Genomic DNA, 22,689 nt, shown 5'->3' on the forward strand with positions numbered 1-22,689 from the left:
TTACTAAGCCTGTCTTGGCCTCATCTTCCTCACTGGCAAATGGAAATAATAGGATTCCCTATGTCACATAAAGAATAAAAAAAATTGAATGACATCATGTATGTGACTGTACGAGTAAAAAAGTGAGACACTCATAATATTTGAATTTCTAATATGATAGTTTTTTTTAAAAATCAGCATTATGCCGTATAAATCTGCCCATCTCTGTAACCCCTTTAGTATAAAAGTACAACATGGAACATTCACACAAATTAATTCAAATACAAGCAAATGTTTAATCAGAAATTCATATTCACCTTTAAGAAAAACGTGTTTCTTTCCCCCTAATAGTCACAAAATTATGCAGAGCTAAATAAAGAGACCAGGAGTCTGTGTGGGCAAAGATCATTTTGATAAGCTAGAGGTCAGATTTAAAACCAATTGCTACCACAGATTAAAATACATTTGCATTCCACCTAAATTAGTTTTCTCTTTGAACATTGGATGCCCTTTTAAGGTTGCATTGTGAATAAGATAATATACACAAAATGAACATGTATAAAAATACGTTGCCTGCAAACCCTAAAGAGCGGAATAAACATGGTGGTACAATATAAAATGAATGAGCTGTCCTTGCTGTTATGTTTGGTCACACTGGGATGCACAGTAACTGTGAGGTTAATTACCCTACTGTACTTTCAATACCAGGAGGTATTAGCTAAATATCTAGAGACAAATTATCTAAGCTTTTTGGTTCTTCATTTCTTCTGCAAAACTAGTTTGGTAATACCTACCTAGGAGAGTTGTAAGGACCAGAAATAATATTTATAAAATGACTAGCACATAGTAGGTACTCAAACAAATGTACCCATTTTTTGTGTCATGATGCATATTTTATTAACATTTAATTCGGTATGAAACATTTAACAAATCAACTTTTGCTCTTGATATTTATATTTCAAGCTTTGGTTCCTGACTATGATTATCTACTTTTTGATCATTTAAAAAAAAATAAACTTTAGTCCTGAGTATATTTAAATGTAATTTTCCCTCTGCCACTTTTCAAGGTTTTTTCTTTGTTTCTTTAAAAGATAATTAAAGCAGGCCGGGCGCGGTGGCTCACGCCTGTAATCCTAGCACTCTGGGAGGCTGAGGCGGGTGGATCGCTTGAGGTCAGGAGTTCGAGACCAGCCTGAGCAAGAGCAAGACCCCGTCTCTACTAAAAATAGAAAGAAATTATCTGGCCAACTAAAAATATATATACAAAAAATTAGTTGGGCATGGTGGCACATGCCTGTAGTCCCAGCTACTCGGGAGGCTGAGGCAGTAGGATCGCTTAAGCCCAGGAGTTTGAGGTTGCTGTGAGCTAGGCTGATGCCACGGCACTCACTCTAGCCCAGGCAACAGAGCGAGACTCTGTCTCAAAAAAAAAAAAAAAAAAAAAAGATAATGAAAGCAAAATGCAGTTAGGAAGGTAAACCTGATAATCCTACTACAAAATGTTTCTACATTTCAAAATCAAATAGAAATTATTATTTTGTTGATTCACCTCCTCCATATCTGCATCATTCAAGTGGGAAAAGCAATGAGTATCATAGATGTTTAGCTCTGCCTGTTCTAAAATAATCCATGACAAACTCATTTGTACTCTTTGATCTTGAAGTGATCCACACTGATCATTTAATTACCAAAATAATTAGGTAAAACTGTTGCACTTTCATGTTTTGAAATGGACGAAGCTGATCTGGTTTTTTAAAAGGGCACTTTAATTTACAGTGGATACAAATGTAACCCATGTTCCTGAGCTATAATAACTATACAGCTTAATAACTATAATATAACTGTATTTCTTTGATTCTATCACCACCTACAAAGATGGCAATTCTAACCATAGTCAGACTTCTCCCAACTGGGTTTAGGAATCCCTGGGATCTTTCCTCTGCTTGCAAAACCAACTCCTCTGTGTGCTGCCTGCACCAAGCTATGTGTACTTACTCCTATTCTGGCCACCACAGTGACATCTAACCTCAAAGATCCCAAAAGTACCAATGGATTTAGTACCACTAACCCCATTGTGGCCGGCACCCAAAAGAGAGTCACCAGGACTGCCAGGAGGTGTTGTGTTCTGCTTCCCTGAGGTCTGGACATGGTGGAGGTGCTGGGTCACTGATCCCTGTGCTCCATGAGGTCCACCTGGCACATGCAGTGCTTAGACAAGTGCACCCAGCTTGTAAACTCAAGACATTTTGGAATTCATCAAATGGGCAATGGGGAACCATTGAAGGATTGCAGGCACATGAGCAATATGGGGAGGTTAGATATGGGAAGGGTTACGCTGACTGTGAGCGGAGAAAGTTTGACAGCCTAAGAGAACAGAAAGTCAGCCAGCCGGCTGGGAGGCTTCTGCACCAAGCGCTGCATCCCACAGAGACCTGGGGCTAAAGTTTGTACCTTGATTCTCCTTTCTCTTGACCTGGTTTTTTTCTCAGGAGGAACCTTACTTTTTCTTTAATGGTTAAATATTAGAATAACAGAAGCCAAAAATGTGTAGATTTTGTTTTTAAAAGGTCAGACGGCTTAGGTACTTTTCTCTCACAAAATTTATGAATCTTGGGAAATATTATCAGGCTACAACATCATCTACATTATTATAAAGGATGAGTAATTTGTGCTATTCTTAGCTATTTGCTTCCTTTGAAAAACATGCTATAGATTAAAGGGAATTAGGTAATGCAACAGTGAGTAATGCTGCCTAAGTGTACGGGTGACCCAGTTGCCAAACCTTTTCACTAAGTGAAACAGTATCGTGATGTTTTGTTTTATGTCTGGTGCTTTAATATATGGGTATACTCTTTCCTTTCAGGTTACTCCACTGAGGTTATTTTGTTTTAAATGTACCATTGGTCTCTGCAGTATACAGTTAGAAGATAACTAAGTGTGTTTCAGGAAAAATAAGCAGCAATGTCATTTTCCAGATTGTGGGTTCACTTAATTTCCCTGGTTGATAGTTTATTCATCTTTATGATGGAGTTACAGCTGCTTCAGCTTTCAAATCTGTAATCCTAAAACATCGTCATAGATGAAAAATCTTTTGTTTTTTAAACCTGGTAACATAGCATAAACTTCATGATTGTTTTTACAGCTCAATGTTGTTAAAATATAATTTTGACATGACGAAATGAAAATATCATTTTGAGCAGGTTTTGCTATATAAAAAATATTCAAGAATTCTTTAATAATATTAATATAAGCACAGGTAATGTAGTTTTTGATCTCTGGATAATTGATCACATTGACCTAACTGATAACAGTTAATCTATTGTTTTTCTGAATTGGCTAAGCCCTCTCACTATTTACCATGTTACCTGGAATCTCATTTTATTGTTTTCTCTCCTTTCTCCCCTCACCATGGATTTGGATGAATTCAAAGAGGTTCTGGGTAATCTTTTCAAAGCAGAGCAAGAGGATTTATCTAGGTGGTTCCCATTAAAATAAATTAAAATGAGAAATACATGGCTGGAGTATAGTACATCTCTTAAAACATGTTCTCCTGGCCCCCATTTGGCACAAGGAAAGGCAGTGTTTGTTGCCTCTGATTAGCTGTTAGTCTAGTGAAAGATAAAAGTCCACTAGGCCTGGCTGGAATGTAGCAAGTGGCACATTCCCACCGGACTCTAGCTGTGAGCTGCTTATATAATGCTTCAAGGAACATCTGGGCTGAACCACTAGTGGCTCTCCCTGGAAGATGTGGTTAACTTACTATCTGGCAGTGAGTGGATATGAGAAAAAGTGTCTGACCCATAAAATTATTTCTCTGACAAAAAGTGTAATTTTAGCAAAATGAAGGAAAAGGGTTGATAATAGAAAAAAAAGCATAAAAAAGAAAAAAAAAAACATTTCGTTACATTACATTCCCTGGGCTGGGTATAGGTGGAAGTAGGTACAGTGTATCAGGAACTCAGTAGAGCAGGTTGTATTGTGTTCACAGAAAATTAATCAGAGTCAAATAAATGTGTTCTCCCTCTTTACTGCCCATTTCCCCAGAACATCAACCTAGCCCTTCACCCCACCCCCAAAACCTCTCTTAATAGTCAAGAGTCAGATTCTTATGGGGCTGTCCTTTCACATAGAGCACGTAGTAGGTGTTCAGTAAATGCAAATATAGCAACTTGATTTAGCATAGTGCTATAGGATTATAGATTAGACATTAGAGCACATAATTCTTGTATTTTCAAAAAAGTCTTAGCGGCTGAGTTAATCAGTAATATTTTAAACATCTCTGTCTTTATTCAATCTCTCTCTGTAACTTCAGCAATCAGTTTGATTATATCTTTAACACCAAACAGGATGTTTGTGAGCATGTGCATTGTACCAGGGCTGAAAACACTGAGTTCTGTTCTAAACACATTATTTTCTTGATGGTTGGATGGTTTTCTTGTTGCATAGACAAGCTGAATTTGTCTGTATGGAGTTGCTTGCTGGAGATTTATGGCATAGTTCTTAACCACTTTTTGTTGATTTTTTCCTGTTCACAAAGGTACACACTGAATTCAGGAATTTGTTTTTCACCATCGACCTACTGAAGTATCATTCACATGATATGAAAACCAGCATCAAAGATAGGGGAAATATAAGGTCAATGACCTCTAAATGTTTAGAAGTCTTTTATTTTTCCACTGTTAATCACATAGGGAAGAAACTTGGCTTCAGTTGTGTGTGTGCCCTTTGGACACAGGTTGAGCAATGTTGCTCATGTTTTCTTCCCTGTCTTTCTTTAGCCCATGGTCTTCTCTTAAACTTTTTACATTTCCCCCATAAGGGGTGCATGTATATCTCATATTTGGCACTCATATTTGAGGTTTTGGCACTCCCTTTCTGAGTACTTTTCAAAGCAGAAGACAAACAATGATCAAAGAGTAGTTTAATGGATGCTGTACATTTTGTTTTTAAGAGCATAGAAATGCTTCTTTTCTTCAGCCTCTGGCATTTTTAGCCTTAGGGGTGAAAAGACTAGAGTGATAAAAGGCGAAGACCTACTTTCTGAATATAGGCATTCCCCATTTTACAGATGAGTCATTTTTCCAAAAGTGCATTTGTTAGTAGTTGTTCAGAATTTGGAATTCTTTGCCCACAGAGAAAATGTTAGAAATTGTGTTTAGGTTTCCAGGCTAGCCCAGACAACTATATTCAATCTATGTTATGAACAAATTTCCAAACTATCGTATTAGTTTCAGTTCTGGGACCTTGGAACAGGAAGCCAAGTGATGCCTTCCTAAATGGATAGCCTAAGGTAAAAATCTTTGCATGAGGATATAGTACTTTGCATCTCTCTTCCTGTGTCCCTCATCTGTCTTCTAGTGCTCATTTCTCTGAGCTCTAGTGTCCACATACTATCCTGGGTCACATTTTTGTGCTCATAGTTAGGCTTTGTCACTTCCCAAAATATACCCCTCGCTCCAAATTTATTACCTTCTCTCTTTCTCAAATAAAACTACCATTTTCTTAGTTCTACTGATCTAAATAATAGATAGGAAAGCAGTCTGATTGAATTAGTTATATTTGCACAAAGCGTTGATAACCCCGTAATCCTTCCATGCTATTTGAATTTAAAAAAAAAAAGAAAAAAGATGCCTTTTAACTCAAATCAAATACATTTTCTTCAATTTGATATTCATTTATCATCTTTTACAAGCAAGGCACTGATGTAGACTACGAGAATTTAAATGTGAATAAAATATGATGCTTATCATCTTATAGGGAGACCAGCATATAGATACAAATAAACACAGTGTAAAGTATGATAATGATGAATGTCAAAAGAGAACTTTATGAAAATACCAAATCTTATACATTGCTGGAGGGAAGCAGGTAAATTGATACAAGAATAGTGAAAGACAATTAGACGTTATTTTGTAAAGATATGCATATTATCCAACATAGGAATTTTGCATCTTATTATATATCGTAAACTATTACACATGTACACTAAGAAATGTTTCAAAAATTTCCATTATAGCAAGAAATTGGAAGCAACACAAATGTCTATGGACAAGAGAATGAATAAATAAATCATGATATGTTCACGAAATGAGATATCATGCAGCCATGAAAGAGAATGATAGCTATAAACCAACCACATGGATGCATCTTTAACATAGCTGGTCAAAAAAAAAAAATTGCAGAAGACTACATGATGTGATACCATTTTTATAAGGTTCAAAACCATGAAAAACTTAACAGTGTTGTTTTTTTTGTTTGTTTGTTTTTGTTTTTGTGAGACAGAGTCTTGCTTTGTTGCCCGGGCTAGAGTGCCATGGTGTCAGCCTAGCTCACAGCAACCTCAAACTCCTGGGCTCAAGCAATCCTACTGCCTCAGCCTCCTGAGTAGCACCATGCCTGGCTAATTTTTCTATATATTTTTAGTTGTCCAGCTAATTTCTTTCTATTTTTTTAGTAAAGACAAGTTCTCGCTCTTGCTCAGGCTGGACTTGAACTCCTGAGCTCAAACGATCTGCCTGCCTCAGCCTCCCAAGTGCTAGGATTACAGGTGTGAGCCACCACACCCGGCCAACACACATCTGGCCAACACATTGTTTAGGAACACTTGGAGGGGTAGAAGAGGCAGTAGGACTGCATAGTAGATGCACCCATGTTAGCAGCATCCTCATTAAGTTAGGTGATAGTTCACAGGTGTTCATCTCATTATTATGTGCCATATCTTCCATATGTATATTTATATATATTAAATATTGCATAATATACTTCTGTGTGTGTGTGTGTGTGTGTGTGTGTGTGTGTGTGTGTGTGTGTGATCACTCCAGTTCTGGAGAATCCTCAAAGAGAAAGCAGTTGATTCTGCCTGGGAGACTGGGAAGGGCTTTGCAGGGGAGCTTCACACTGGACTGAAGGAAAAGTAGGGTTTTGGGGTCAGGCAAATGTTGAGTGGTGAAAAGTGGGGAGGCAGTGAGGTGGGTATGCACGTAGTTGGCTCAAGGCGTAGAATGGCTGAATTTGGGAGAGGCGAGGGAAGGGATGTGTCGTCATTCTCTGTTTCTATGCAAGATAGCCATGATGCCAAGGACCCTCCTTAAGAAGCCATGAGATTACCAAGGAAATTATCTAGAATGAAAGGAGAAGCTGAGAGTAGAACTCGGGGAAGGGCAAGGAACCCAGAAGACGACACTAGGAAGACAACAGAAGGAGAGATTGAGATGCTGGAGGAAAACCGGAGGGCACAGAACTGGGACATCCCCATTGCAAGGGGATTTCAGACCTATGGAGAGTTGGATTCCATAGTACAGATAAAGGGCCGTCCTCCTAGAAAAGGGAGTAATGCAAAGTCATTGCTCTCTTTCTATTTCTCTCTCTCTCTGTTAACAAAGTATCTTTTGGTATGCATATAGATCATAGTTACCTAAAAGTCAAGCTGTTCTTGGATGGCCTATTGTGATAGGAACAAAAAGAGGAAGAAGCAGAGAAAAAGAACTGCCATTTGCTGAGGACCTACCTACTATGTGCCAAGTATTCTGATTTGAGGGCTGCAAATATCTTTATTTCTGGCCCTTTCCACAACTCCTATAGTATGTAATGTTGAGATAAAACTAAGTCAAGCGGGCAAGTGACTCACCCAAGCCAAAGACAAACTATCTCTGTGAAATAATGTTATTTGTTGTTTCCCTCCACACCTCTCAATAAAAAAAAAAAAAAGAAAGAAAGAAAGAAAGAAAAGAAAAGAAAAGAATAAAAAAAGGGCTGGGCGTGGTGGCTCACGCTTGTAATCCTAGCACTCTGGGAGGCCGAGGCGGGCGGATTGTTTGAGGTCAGGAGTTCGAGACCAGCCTGAGCATGAGCGAGACCCCGTCTCTACTAAAAAAATAGAAAGAAATTATATGGACAGCTAAAAATATATATAGAAAAAATTAGCCGGTCATGGTGGCGCATGCCTGTAGTCCCAGCTACTCGGGAGGCTGAGGCAGGAGGATTGCCTGAGCCCAGGAGTCTGAGGTTGCTGTGAGCTAGGCTGATGCCATGGCACTCACTCTAGCCTGGGCAACAGAGTGAGACTCTGTCTCAAAAAAAAAAAAAAAAGAATAAAAAAAGAAGCAGCTTTTTAAAGAATGTTTCAATTAGATACACTGAAAAGTTCAATTCCACACATTTTTTTTTTTTTGCTCTGATGTCTTTAGCATTTTTAAAATTCTGTTCTCCTCTCAATGTTTTACTATCTCAGTCTTGATGGAAGGGTCTAGCACCTTATCAGTTGCCTCCTTTAGGGTACAGGCTGTCCCTTCAGTTAGTTATGTTCTAGCAAGTGTCTCTGGAGAATGTACTTTGATAAAATTTTTTCTGTGACCAGCCTTGTCCCCTGGCTATGGTCGTACTGTCTCCACGCACATGCCCTGACCCTGACATGGCTACAGATTTGTCTTTTTTTACTGATTTCACTAACATACAATTATTTTCTTATTACTAAAATCATAATCATGCTTTCAGTTGCTATTTATTTCTAGAAACTGCATATTAAAATGAGTATTTTTATCTTGCTGACACTGAAGTTACAACTCATAAATTTGATAATCACAGTGCATTAATATTAACTCCATAGTTTCCTGCCTCTGGCTTCTCAACGAACCTGGAAGAGAGTTTTTTTCCTAAGAATGAGGGGAGAACAGAAGGGACTTGAGGATGGATAAAATTTGCGACCACTGCTGAGGGGAGTGGTACAAGGGAGCCAATGAGGGAGACCAAGAGGGTTTCTAAGCCGCAGAGTGGGCCTTTCTGAGGTTGGATAAGGTCATCTTGTCAATGGCCGTATCACCCTGAACATGCCTGATCTCGTCTGATCTCGGAAGCTAAGCAGGGTTGGGCCTGGTTAGTACTTGGATGGGAGAAAAGGCCATCTGTGCAGAAGTGGCCATCAGCTCAGCTCCATCTCCTCCTGCTCCACAGAGACTCCCCAGCGAGGAAAGCCAGGCTTAAATTCTGGCTGCACTTGAATGTGAGGTATTGGGAAACAAAAGAAGCTCATCTATTAATATAAACAGCTCCCACCAATTAACCAGAAAGTTGATTTTTAAAGGTGTGCGCAACTCGTACATGCATCTGACCATGTAGGGGAAGTTCTTCCTTTGGAAAGCAGCCCTGACATTCATTATAGGGTGGTGGAGATTTATGAATCAAGATGGTGGAAAAGTAAGTTGAGCAATTAATAACTCTGTACAACTATTACATAGAGAGAAAGTGACTTTAACTCCAGCTTCCTGCACTTAGGGACTATTCTGACATTGCTTTTGGATAAAGACCAGAACCCTTCACGTGGCCACTGGGGTCTTCCTGGTCTGTTCCTGTCCACTTCTGCAGCCTGTCCTTATATCATTTGCCCTTCTGCTGTCTGTCCTAGACCAGCAGTTCTCAAACATTCTAGTCTTAGGACCTCTATACATTCTCAAAGATGATTGAAGACTGCAAAGAACTTTGATTTATGCATGTTATATCTATTGATATTTACCTGCATTAGAAATTATAACTGAGAAATTTTAAAAATATTTATGTTTAATTCATTTGAAATAACAATAGTAAATCCATTTCATGTTAATATAGATGTTTTTATGAAAAGTTAACTGTTTTCTAAGAAAAAAATAGTTTAGGGTAAGGACTGCCATTGCAAATCTATTTAATGCCCAACTTAACAGAAGAGAGTGGGTTCTCATGTTCCCTTCTGCGTTAGAAACTGAGGGTGAAATATCACACATCATGTAGCTTCTAGAAATATCCACTGTACACTCAGGAGAGAATGAAAGTGAAAAGGCAAATAATGCTTTAGCATGATCAGGAAAATAGTTTTGACCTCATGGACCCCCTAAAAGGGTTTTATAGGAAACTCCTGGTCCCTGGAGCCCCACCTTCAGAACCACTGTCTCAGACTCATGGGCCTTTGTTTGGCTGGAGACCAGTCAATCGAGCTGCCAACCGGGACAATGTGAAATACAGCTGGGAAGTTAGGTTGTGGCTATAGCACATCCTATCTGATGGGGACATCCGTCATCTTCTGAGAAGGAGGTGAGCATTACTGCCAAGGATAACAATTGAGGACATTCAAAAGTCCACCCTGAATTTACTCTGCTTTGTGTTTCTCTGAGGTCTTTTATGGGCATCACTTTGTTGATCTCTACCTAGATCTCTATGAGAAAAGCAGGATATTTATTCTTTTCCTTTTTCACAGGAAACAGACATGTTTAGTGGTTTTCTTAAGGTCACCCAAGGGAGTCCTTCCCCTATGCAAGTGTCTCCTTTCGCTGAGATGTCACCCCACTGCGGGAGAGACCCATGCACGCTGGGGACTGGGGTACAACTTACAGGCAGAAGGTGTTTGAAAGCAGATATGGAAGCTTAACTCATTATTCGCCAATGTAGTCCCCTTTCTGATACTTTAGCAAGTAAAGGTAGTTGAAGTATGAGAGAGGATCAACCGTGCTTTGTGTGTGCTCTTTGGTCAGTACAATTAAAACTCACATGCCTGCAGTGAGAAGAAAATTCATTACCGGGATGAAGGCAGTAGGTTAATAGCCAAAATCCAAGTTGTTAAACTTTTTAAAAATATCCAAAGGACATTAGGAAACCTTGCATGGGCCCTTTTTAAGGGTTTGGATAGAAGGGAGATGGCACAGGAGAGGGTGGTTCCCTGAGGGCTGTGGAATGTGTGGGGACAGCCAGGCTTGTCACTATCTTTGGAGGTATTTTTGTCATGATTTCTTCCAGCACCATCTTACCATCTGGTGAGAGTAAGACCCAATTTCTTGAAGTAATGCTAGGCAGCTTTTTATTGCATTACAAATTGCAGCCTTTTAATGCTTTATTCTGAGTGTTGACTTTCCTTTGAAGATTGGATCTACACAGGGTGGCTAAATAGTTCCAAGAACCATTGTAACAGCAGCTTTTTTTTACCCCTAATTAGAGTAAAATACACATGACATAAATTTTACCGTCTTAACCATTTTTCAGTGTACGGTTCAGTTGTGTTACTCACATTTACATTGCTGTGCAACTCCTCTCCAGAACTCATTTCATCCTGCAAAACGGAAGCTCTGTACCCACGAAACAACAACTCCCTTTTCCCTCCCCACAGCTCTGACAACCATCATTCTACTTCTGTCTCTGTGACTTTGACTACGCTAGGGACCTGGTGTAAGTGGAATCATACGGTTTTTGTCCTTTCCTGCCTGGCTTATATCACTTAGCACAATGTCTTCAAGGTTCATTCATATTGTTGCATGTGTCAGAATTTCCTTCCTTTTTAAGGCTGAATAATATTCCATTGTATGTGTACATGTCACATTTTATTTGTCCATTCATCCATTGATAGACACTTGTGTGGTTTCTGCCTTTTGACTATTGTGAATAATTCTGCAATGAACATGCGCATATAGGTATCTCTTTGAGACCCTGCTTTCTACCCTTTTGAATTGAGTATAGCATCCGATGGAACTGATTAGAGTGTACATCTGTAAGGTGGAGGCCCGGGATGCCTGAGTGGACAAGGGTCACAGAATTCCCCTAGCATGACTTTGACAAAGCCTGATTTTCCAAAGTGACTGCTCATGTGGAAAGCTTATGACAGATGAGCTTTTACACGAAGTCTCAGTTTGGGGAGTTTGAGAGAGGGTCCATACTACTTGGAAACATGTGAAAGTATACTGTGAAATTTCTTCCCTAAGAGAGCAATTATCATGGCTTGTACGATTAAAAAACAATGTATCCTAGAGATATAATGACATGTTAATTTTTTCCTGGGCCTCTATAAAAAAAGATAATCATAATAACTTATTCCTTTGGTTCTTTCTTTGAAGAATTCCAATTCTATTCTATATTTCTGACCGAATCTAAACTCGGTTATAATTTATATTCTTTGAGAGTGTGTAATTAGAATTGTTTTAGTGAAATGCGTATTGGAATGCGTAAATCATTTTACTGGTTTTCTGATGATGATTCTGAGTCAGCCTATGTCTTTACCTTGCAGCAGTTCCCCGCAGCCCCTTCTAGTCCAGACTTGCTTTAATTATTTTTTTGTCCCTATATTTTCATACATCTCTTTCAGTTTATTTATCTAAAAACACCTACTGCATATTTAAATGCGATTTGGGTGTGTATTCTCTTATTTACAACTGTTAAATGAAAGTGTTAGTGAGAGATCTTGAATTATTCACTCTTTTCTCTACAGAAACTTTCTCCTTAACCCACAATGTATTTGGCAGTGGGGTGGCTTCTAGGGAGGGGGGAACTGGTATTACCATGCTCAGTACTGGGATAAATCAGCACCATTTGTCGAACTATTTCTAAACTATTTTTTATTCCCCTTTTTGCTCACCCTCCCTGTCTCGCTGCCTCTTGGAACGTGGAACATGGAACATGGACCTGCCAATCATCTGGAAAAATGTTACCTTTGCGTGTTGGGACATGGATAATGTGGGTGAGTCCGGAAATTCATGCTTAAGCTGTTGATGTCTCTCTTTGTTTGTGGAAGGAGAAAACTGTCAAATGAAATTGTTGAGTAGGAAAATGTCTTTGGCCTCCCAGTGCCGGTGTGCACGCAGCCCATGCACCTCCAGTGAGACTCGGGGAAAAGTCCTGGGTGTACTATTAGCAGCACCCAAACCCAAATGAAACCAAGATGAATCATATTCAGTGACAAAAATTGCTATTTATACCTATGTTGTTGGTTTTCTTTTTTTTTCTTTTGGGTTTATACCATGTTTAATAATATTTCTTTATGACAAAGCAATTTGAAAATATCCCACATAGCTTGACGCTGAATTTCCTCTCTTGTTCAGTTGTTTCTATAAATTGCACACCTCAAATCTTCATATTTACTCTTTATAGCAGACACAGATGTATTTATTTTTGTGATGCTGGCATTGTTTCTAATATAAACCCACTGGAAATGGTACATGGTTGATGTATTTATATGAAATGCGTCATGCATCTTGACATGGCTTCCCTGCTCAACTAGTCCTCAGTAGATGGTGTCCAAACTCAAGACAGGAAAACTGTTAAACATAAAAATAATTTGTTCTTCCTAAACTGAGCAATAATGATGTACTGGACCCTGTGTGGACCAGGACTAGGAATGGGGTTGTGGCCTTCTGTCCGACTTCATGCTATGGAATGCAGAATAGACAATAGGCAGGTTTTGAATACCTAAAAAATATATATATTTTTAAATACGTTTTCCACCTATTACTCAAGGATGTGGGAAGCAAGATTCTGGGTAAAGCCTTTGATTGGCATGATATTATAGAAGAGGCTGGCCCAATATGTTCCATGCTTTTCTTAAAGGATTTAGCATGGCTGATTAAAAAAAAAGAAAGAAAGAAAAAAAAGAAAAGAAAAGAAAAGAAAAGAAATCAGTTGAGGCATACCTCCATAGAAAAGTCATTGTCTCAATTATCAATTCTACTTTTATCCTGAGTTTCCCTGTCAGTAAATTTAAAACTGCCATGTCACTGTCTTAGCTGCTGGAGGTGGCAGGATTTCACTTGCTGGGAGCAAACACATTTGTTGTTGCAATCTGTTATTTCTGAAATGTCTAAAATTACATTGGATGTTAGCATGAAATTTGGCATTGATGTTTGTAAGATTTCCTATTCTGGTGTAAGCAATTTGGGAATCTTTATCTCAGATGATTTAGTTACCCATAAATATCCTTAGGAATATGTGTCATTTGAGTTTAGTCTGCTGAGCTGTGAGCCTTTAATTGGACACGATTACCACCTAATCAGCTGTTTTGCCTATTGGGTTATGCGATGCGTCTTCAGTTCCATATCTAAAAATCTTCTGGGATTCACATTGTGTGTTTTCTTACATGCGTCCCTTTGAGTCTTTTCATCTCCCCCATCCTCATGAGAAATGACGATAACCTACTGGCCAGGCACCCTAAAAATCTCATTTCCCTGCCAGTGACACTCGGTACTCAGAGCCTCCTGCCTTTGCACTGATTCTGAGCTTGTCTGGGACCTTGAAAGCCTTCTGAAGATAATGCTTTATTTGTGAGATGCTCAGGAAATCCTTGGAAATCTTGGATCCTAAAAATAGCAAAGTGCCAGAGCAACAGGGTTTTACTCTGTTATTTCCCTGGCACCCTGTGGCAGTGTCCCTGTGTGCTCATCTGCCTCTCCCTCTCCTTCCCCAGCCTCCTTCTACTGAGGGGTCTTCTGACTTGGGGTTGTTTGGGTTTCTTGGAATTTGTTTTTGTTCCATTTGTAGGGAAGAGAAGGGGCTGCCTGTACAGCCTAAAGCCTATGGGTTGGTTGATAAAGGATCATTTTCTTTTAAAAAAAAAACAGCTGGTGGATTCATTACGCTGGCAGGGCCTGTGTTCTAGGGCATGTAGGGTGGTGATACCATTACCACCTTCCTTTCACCATCATCCTCGTCACTTACTCTGCACCGCGCACTGGGTTATGGACTTTAGGTGGGTCACATTTGATCTGCATGCAGGAACTTTTCATCATCTAATTTTGCGGATGATTAGATTGAGGAGCAGCTTAAGCTGCTGAAGGCCAGGAAGCGGCGGATGGAGGGTCTGGTTTTAATCTAGGAGTCTGGTTCTAGAGTCATAGTCGTAAAGGTTTTCACCAGACACATTTATTTCTTTTTAACCAGTTTAACATACTTTTGGACTCTTCCGTACCTCCAAAGATAGAATTTGGGTGCACCCCGGATGATACTTGTCACGTACATCTGAACTGGTCTTTTATCTGGCAGTTATGTAAAGCTCTTTTGTGAGCCCAAAGTAGCTACCCTGTGGTGGCAGGGGGTGGGGGACAGGAGGGATTATAGTAAAAGGCAGATTAGGAGGGTGATTGGCCCCAGGAAAGTGGTTTATGTTTCCAGTTAAGTGAATATATTTGCATCTGACAGTATAATCATATTTTAATGGATAGTAGTTTCAGAGGAAAAAAATCAAACAGAATCAAACTTTTTTCTAAATTCAGACAAACTCTTGTACCTACAAATTCCATTTAGATTTTTGACTCTTGGTATTGAGTGTTAGGGCTTCCAAATCTAATCATGAGTCCTTCTGTAATAGCTAATTTTCTGCTTTATTAGTCAGGGTAATGAGGCCCTTCTCAAAAGCAGAGAGACATGAAGAGCAGGAACTTGTCTTGGTCAGCTTGCCTGGCTTGTCTCACTTGCCTGTTTCAAGAAACTACACTGATGAGTGTAGGAATTAGTGGAGCCCAGCTGTGGATGGGCTCGGCCAGCATGCTGGTATTTTCAATCACCTATGCTGGGCAGGTCCCCATCTTATCTCACCTGGGTTTTGTGACAGCTTGCTAAAACCTTCTTCTCATCTCTATTCCATCCTCTGTCTCTGTGGTCCCCAATCCCCTACCCCCAATCCCAGCCTCGGACTTATACTGGTCCCAGCCTGTTAGGAACCGGGCGGCACAGCCACGGCAGGAAGTGAGCAGTGGGCAGGCAAATGACTCTGTATTTACAGCCGCTCCCCATCGCTCGCATCAGCGCCTGAGCTCCACCTCTTGTCAGATGGGCTGCAGCATTAGATTCTCATAGGAGTGTGAACCCTACTGTAAACTGCACATGCGCGGAATCTAGGTTCTGGCTCCTTATGAGAATCTAATGCCTGATGATTAGAATCTATGCCTGTTGCAGCAGCCATAGTTGGTTCTGTGGCCCAGTAGGTACAAGGGACTGTGTAAATCCATCAGCTTTGCTTATTTGTCCCATTGCCCAGTGGTTCCTGGTACACAGCTCACATTAATAATTTAGGTTATCAAGACTTTCTGTAGTGCTTGTGATGTGATTTTTATAGTTATTAACTTTATCTGTGTAATTTTACTCATGGATAATTTCTAGGTAAGAAGTTGGCAAGGACAGATGAAGAAAGCTCAAAAGTTTATACTGTATTTAATGATGCTATGAGCATTCTTACTCAAGATGACAATAGCTACACTCACCAAAAAAACAGCTAAGTGGCAATAAAAGTAAAGTATGTAAGAAGATAAGTCATATGAACTAAAGGTTAAAATCTGTACATTTTATTTGTTTCAATAGTAGTAAGTAATGTATTTACTTGTCAATAGTACATGTTTATTTGCCTTTTATATTACCTATGTAATGGAGGTTTGAAAAAAAAGACATGATTCTTTTTTCACAATAAAATGAGATGTGTTGAAGAATTTTATGCACTGAGAATTTTTCTTCCAAAACAAATAATTTCGTGTTTAATAGATGTCATAGATGTCATTACTTACATGCTTATACAAAGGTGTCATCAATCCTCCACCTGTCCTCCCAAAATGCCTGTGCTGCTGCTCTTTGCTTTATTTTCCCAAATAATTTTGGTGGAGGTGAGGGGTTGGAACAATCTGGAAGTATAATTTGCATGGAAAAGTCCTCTGTCATCTGAAAAAAAAGAATCAGGCTTTGCGTATTATACAGAGCAATGGATTTACTTGTATCCCCCCATTGTTTTATAAATCAGAAAGAACTGGGACCTCACCTTTTAATGATTTCTGTATGCTGAACACCTGGAATTTGGTAGGTTGTCACATACTGTGTTTCACAGCCTCAAGAGAAGGAGGCTGTGAAATGCACATAGGTGGCCAAGGTGTTTGTTAGGACCAAGACCAAGGAAGAAAGCAGGGCTGGGTGGAGGGAGAGGCGGGCTGGTTGCAGTCCTGGCAAAGGGCTCAGCCTCCCACATGGGGCGTTTGGAGCTGGAATCACCTCCACGTTGTTTCTGATTAGAGTAAGAGGGCTGGGGCATTTCTATCCCCACATAGACAGGTCATTTTGGATGTTGGCTGTCCCAAGAAGGAGGTGTCACTTGGGCGAGGCACTTCTAGCAACCAGAGGATTATAAATCCTTCATTTTTGTAAGGAGATCTGGGAGGTATATCATAGTGTCCACTACATAGGCTTAACTTTTTGTGAAACTAACTGAAGGAGAGCAAAATGCCTATGAATTAGGGAAATTGGGGGCTAAGGGGAGGAAATGAGACACTTGGCAATTTCAGTCTGCTCTATTAATATAAATGGTTTTTAACAAAATGGATCTGTCTCTGAATAAGAAAATACGATTTTGAAAGACCCCTGAAGTTTTAATTAAGCCTTCCAACCCTAAAAACAGCAAATGCATGTTTTTAAAAACTACTCCAAATATAAAATTTTCTGCTACTCATTCTATAAACATTCATTGACTACCCAGAATGTACACAGCACTTTAGTAGCTGGGATGGAATCATTAAAAAAAAAAAAAGGTATAAATCAAATACCATGGAGATAAGGATATTTAACCTTGAGTAGATAAGGATATTTAAACAATTAATCCTAATACAAAGTGGAATGAAACAATGATTCTATTACTAGCATAAGCAGAGAATACAAGAGAAAAGATGTATTAAATCAAACTTGGCTCAGTGGAAGGTGTGTGTGGGTATATGTGTGTGTGTGTGTGTGTGTGTGTGTGTGTTTGTGTGTGTGAACACTTCTGAGATGTCACATGAGCTAAGCTTTGAACCTCCAGAGATTTGAGTTTGGCTCTTCTGGGAAATGTTAGCTTTCACGTTGCTACCCACAACAATACCTTTCAATTTTTATAGCTTCTGCAATTGCTGGCCTCTATGCATTAGAAGGAGAGGCACTCCTAGCAAAACCTGTAGTTTTCAGTGAAATCGGAATCATCGCTTTTCCTCTTTCTTCCACTCCCGGACTCTAAAACCAGGTCCTGCCTTTTGACGTGCTCTGAGAACCTCCCGTGACTTGGAGCCACTGCACAGGTGGGAGGTGGGCCTCAGCTCATTTCCGCATGTCCAGAAGAAATTGCCTTTGTTCACTTTCTTTTCACTTAAAGAGGGCTCCCCTTCCTTTTAATGACTTCTATATATGCAGTTCCTTTGTTTTTCCTACCTTATCTTTCATTATTGCTCAGGTGATAACATTGCTGATGACTAAAACATTATCTCTCTCTCTCAAAGGTTTAGTGAAAAGGAAAGAAATTGGAGCACACGGAATGACAATGGCAAAGTTCTCAATTATGCTTATGAGGCAGTGTTGATGATAAGGAAGTAGTTAAACATTACTCTGCTTAGAAAGAAATTGTTCTCAGGACCAATACTGAGTGTCAGCAAAATGAAAAACAATTGATTCATCAAGTTCTTTCCGCCATGACATAAAAGGAATGAGAATATTAGCTAGAGAAATTTATTCTAAAATCTATTTTAGTCTGTAGCTTTCTTTATCAACCAATTTCCTGGCAGTCCTAAAGCTCTATATTTAAAATGTTTTAAACATTAGTTACCCATTCTCCTCTTCTGACTCTTCTGAAGTTGTTACCCTGGGGATACAGACAGGAGGGCAGGAGACAGAAGGACATAAATCTGTTGAGTCCGTATTGATCCTTCCGAGTGGATTTAACATCACCTCCCTTGTAAGGTATCACGAGTAGACTGAAGGTGCCCGGCTCACCTTTATCTTTTAGGGAAACAATTTGAATATAAGCTTTCCTTGTAAGAATCGATTTGCCTAATATTAATACTGGCTACGATCCTGGCAGGAGGGATGGAGAAAGTGCAGTATTTAGGGGAAATGTGTTGGTGTGTTAGTGTGTATGCTACAGGACACGCTTCTACCTGCCCCCACCTCCCACGCCCTATTTGAAAAACTAACCGGAAGACTCCATTACATTGTAGCAGATGGTCAAACTGCTTTACCATCCAAATGAGAACTTGGTATGAAAATATACAAAGTTTAATGGCCAATTTTATATGACAGCTTCCGTCACTTTTAAAGGTATTGAAAAAGTCTATTTAAAATAATTTGTCCAATTTATTCAGTCTTTATTTTTGCTAATAAATGGCTTCGGAGCCCAAAGCCACAGGTCCTCTATACTAGTTTCTTTTTATTTTAAAAAATCACCTCTGTCATCAAAGAAAACTAACCACTCCAAAGTGCTAGTCTTCTTTATTCATGTTAGTTTTGTTTCTATAAATCATTTATGGTAGTAGAGTTATAATTTGATTTAGTAATTAGTTTGCAGAGGAAAAAAGTTCAGTTTGCATTTGGAAAGTATGAGGCAAACATCAAAGAAAACTGGTTTTGCATAATTGTTTTAGTGTAACAGACACAAATATCTAGTTTTAAATGTAACTAGATTTGGGGGATAGCTCTAACTACCTCCGTGCTTACCTGACCCCTGATCCAACCAGTTTCTTGGACTTGCTGGGAAAAAATTTCTGTGAGATCAATGATTCATACTTGTTCAAAGGTTACTCTGCTACATAGTTCAACTGTCAGCAGAACTGTGTCTTGCCTGGCCAAGATTTGTAGAAATCTGGAGGAACAAGAAAGACACGGCAAGATTTTATTGCCCAGTAAACTAATAGACCCAGGTAGGCTATGTCAGCAAAAGCATGGGGCAGGAGTGCTTGCTGCTGCTCTGAAGTTTGCATTTCCGGCACGTTGGGCTGGAAAGCCAGTCCTGAGATGGAGCACAGAAGGAGCAGACTTGGCAACACTGGTTGGAGATAGTTGTAGTTTTATCCTGTAGCAATGAGTGATCACTAAGTTTGACGGCGTTATCTCACAAGCCTTATCTCCTTCTCTAGTTAGAGTCCATTGTGCGGCTCAAAGAGTACAGTGACAGCCTATTTTTAACTGCAAGTCCTACTTAGCCATAATTGAACATGTGGTATACTCAGTTCAGAGGCTCCTCCCCTCTCAGATATCCCAAGTATCTGATTAAGGGCTTCCTATAGGTCTGAGTCATGGAAAACTTAGAGGTTTGACTGCATTTTGGATGTGTTGCCCTTTGTTAGTGCTCTGGTGTTTTTAAGAGTCTTTTGGTTGTTTTTATTTCTTTTTCTTTCTTTTTTTTTTAATTCTCACTCTGTCACCCAGGCTAGAGTGCCGTGGTGTCAGCCTAGGTCACAGCAACCTCAAACTCTTGGGCTCGAGCAATCCTCCTGCCTCAGCCTCCCCAGTAGCTGGGACTACAGGCACACGCCACCACACCCGGCTAATTTTTTGTTTCTATTTTTAGTTGTGCGGCTTATTTCTTTCTATTTTTAGTAGAGACGGGGTCTCACTCTTGCTCAGGCTGGTCTCGAACTCCTGAGCTCAAGCAATCCTCCTGCCTCCACCTCCCAGAATACTAGGATTACAGGTGTGAGCCACTACACCCAGCCTTTTGGTTGTTTTTAAACAACAATGTTTCTGCAACTGGAATGTCATGAATTATCTGAATACCGTGTCCACTTTAGACACAGGAGAGCATTAAAGTTGGTAAAATATTTTTGTAAGTATCCATAAAAGATTTTATCCCCCATGCCTTCTGCACCTCCTCCCCAAATGAAATTGAATGTTTGCATGGGAATTCCAGAGCCCTCTTGACTCTAGTAGCAGCTCTGCCACTAGTGCTTCCCTATAGTAAATGTTAACGGTACTATATATTCATTGTAATGGTTTTAATGATGAGAAAGAAAAACAATTGGTAGCACTGTAGATTTTAAGGATATATTTTTAAAGTGAAAGAATGAATGCCTTTTTAGTTTTCCTTTTAATTATAAATATTTTCTTCTCTTTGCTTTTTCAAATCACTCTAAATCTTAGACAAGAGGCTCCACCTAGTGTAAGTTTTAGGTTAAAAAAAATAGTGCAGATACAAAGAAAGGGCAAAAATTAGCTGAATCTACCCATTTGTGATAAGATTGCAAAACAAAAGATATTAATATTTTATAGGGTGGTTTTATGGTTCAGATCATTCATGTAATTTGGGGACATAGAAACATTCTCATTCCCTCATCTCTCCACAAATTCTTATCTATTTTTTTTAAAGGCAAAATTATATCACTTATGCATCTAGATACAGTTTTAGGTTGTAAACATTACCTTTGCCTGTGGTGAATGGATTTAGATCCAATTTTCTGGTGATATAACAAGGGAAGAATCTTAAATGAAATCGTTTGGGATGTCTGCGCAGTTAGTAAACTTACAGAGTTACTGTCTAAATTTGTTGTTGTTATTTTGTAAGCAAGGACTTAAATTTCAGATTGACAATTATATTTAATAATTTTAATAACATTAATTATATTTTGAAAATTTTTATATTGTTTCTAGCTTTAAGATTCAGATTTGTTTATTTAGCAGCCACTAAGTGGAGTTGTACTATTGTTGATCATGTAACTTTTTACAATTTTGAAATTATCACTGTAGTGTGGTGTTCAGTTTCTTTGTATTTTTTTTTTCTTATGGGGGGAGTTCCTTGTCAGTGAGGTCTAAGAAGAGAATGTAAATATGTCTCTAAGGGACTAAATACTAGAATGAGGTAATACATACAGGAAATGCCCTTCCCTGATGCATTGTTGTTTAAAAACAATTCTAATAGTGTATTATTATTACAGAGGTTCTCAAAGTTTTAGGGGTTGACACCCCTTTGCACTCTTAAAATGAGGATCCACAAAAAGCTTTTGCTTAGGTAAGGTACACCTATTGATTTTTACCATTTTAGAAATGAAAACTAATAATATTTTTAAATATTTATTAGTCCATTTAAAAATAACATTAGCAAACCCATCTTGTAGATTATACTTTTACCTGTGGTCTTGCTTAGTTATGGGGAGAGCTGGGAGAGGAGATTTCAAAATGCTAGAAAATACACTTCTTAAAAATAATTTTTAAAAGTGTATTTAAAAAGCTTATGGAAAATACCTCATTATTAAAACACTATGAAAGTGACTCCATGAAAAGAATGTTCTCTGCATTGTCACAAGGATGATGTAATGCTTTTATTTTAAAAGAACATTTTAGCCATGGGAATAAAAGTACCATAAGATATTTATCAGTCATTTAGAGGAAGATTAAAAAAAAGAGAGAGAAAACAGCAATAAAAGCTCTTTCTCAACTCTCTGCTTAGGATGAGCAGTGATAAGGGAGTCTTTTCTCCTTTGTACCTCAGTGGTATCAGGTAAAACTAGTATTGCTAAGAAGTTTGTATGTCTCTGGCTCAGACACATTTTTGTGTCTGGAACATTTTGTGTTCTGGAACATCTACTAGTTCCAGAAACTCATAGGTGGCTTGCCTAAGAGGACCCTGCTAACCAGGTGGTGGTTATCAAACACTTTCTGGTGGGGAAGGCACTGTTTTAGATCTGGTGTTGAATACATCCTACTTTCTGTGAGCTTTCGTGCAATTATTGCAAATGTGGACACAACGGGAACCAAATGAGCTCACGTTCCTTCTGCCAAGAAATATCAGGGGCAAATTCCCAAAACAGATGGCACATGAGTTGGCCTTCGGGACTGGGCTCAAGACAGAGAGGAGGTGGACCCTTGCACGCTGGCAGGGTGGCACAACCAAGGCTGGAAAATGGAAGGCTGTTCAGGAGATGGTTTGTGCCTGGCTTCTGGGGAGAGTCTGCACAGCCCAGACTAATGGAGGAGTGTGCGGTGAGGAATCCATGACTGTTACAGTTTCTTCACGGCTACATACAAACCTCCAGAAGGAGATAAAGAGGAAATCTCTCCTTCCACACTTGTGCTAACATGCACAGTTGTTAATTCTCAGCTCTAAGGATTCTCTTGGAAACAAAGAATTTCTTCCAACTGAGGGCATTGGATCTGAAGCAATTAGGCTAGCTCTCTTTACGGAGCAAGTAATAACCATTTGCCCAGAAGACATTGCCCAGAATT

At 39.2% G+C, this 22,689-nt stretch overlaps 1 protein-coding gene across 11 annotated transcripts in view; it reads left to right on the forward strand.

The window, feature by feature from the left end:
- Positions 1–22,689, forward strand: part of EPB41L3 (erythrocyte membrane protein band 4.1 like 3) — a 219,578-nt gene that overhangs the window by 6,948 nt on the left and 189,941 nt on the right. For 4 of the 11 annotated variants that reach the window (XM_045527954.1, XM_045527947.1, XM_045527949.1 and 1 more), the window contains exon 1: positions 12,116–12,445. The exons of 1 other annotated variant lie outside the window; for it this stretch is intronic. In XM_045527954.1, coding sequence (XP_045383910.1) covers positions 12,385–12,445 — 61 coding nt within the window. In that variant the 5' untranslated portion in view covers positions 12,116–12,384. Of the gene's footprint in view, positions 1–12,112; positions 12,446–22,689 lie in introns of those variants that run through there. 6 more of the 11 variants (XM_045527953.1, XM_045527950.1, XM_045527955.1 and 3 more) reach the window with 3 other exon arrangements.

The sequence above is a fragment of the Lemur catta genome, chromosome 16 (genome assembly GCF_020740605.2).
Source record: "Lemur catta isolate mLemCat1 chromosome 16, mLemCat1.pri, whole genome shotgun sequence".
Taxonomy (NCBI): domain Eukaryota; kingdom Metazoa; phylum Chordata; class Mammalia; order Primates; family Lemuridae; genus Lemur; species Lemur catta.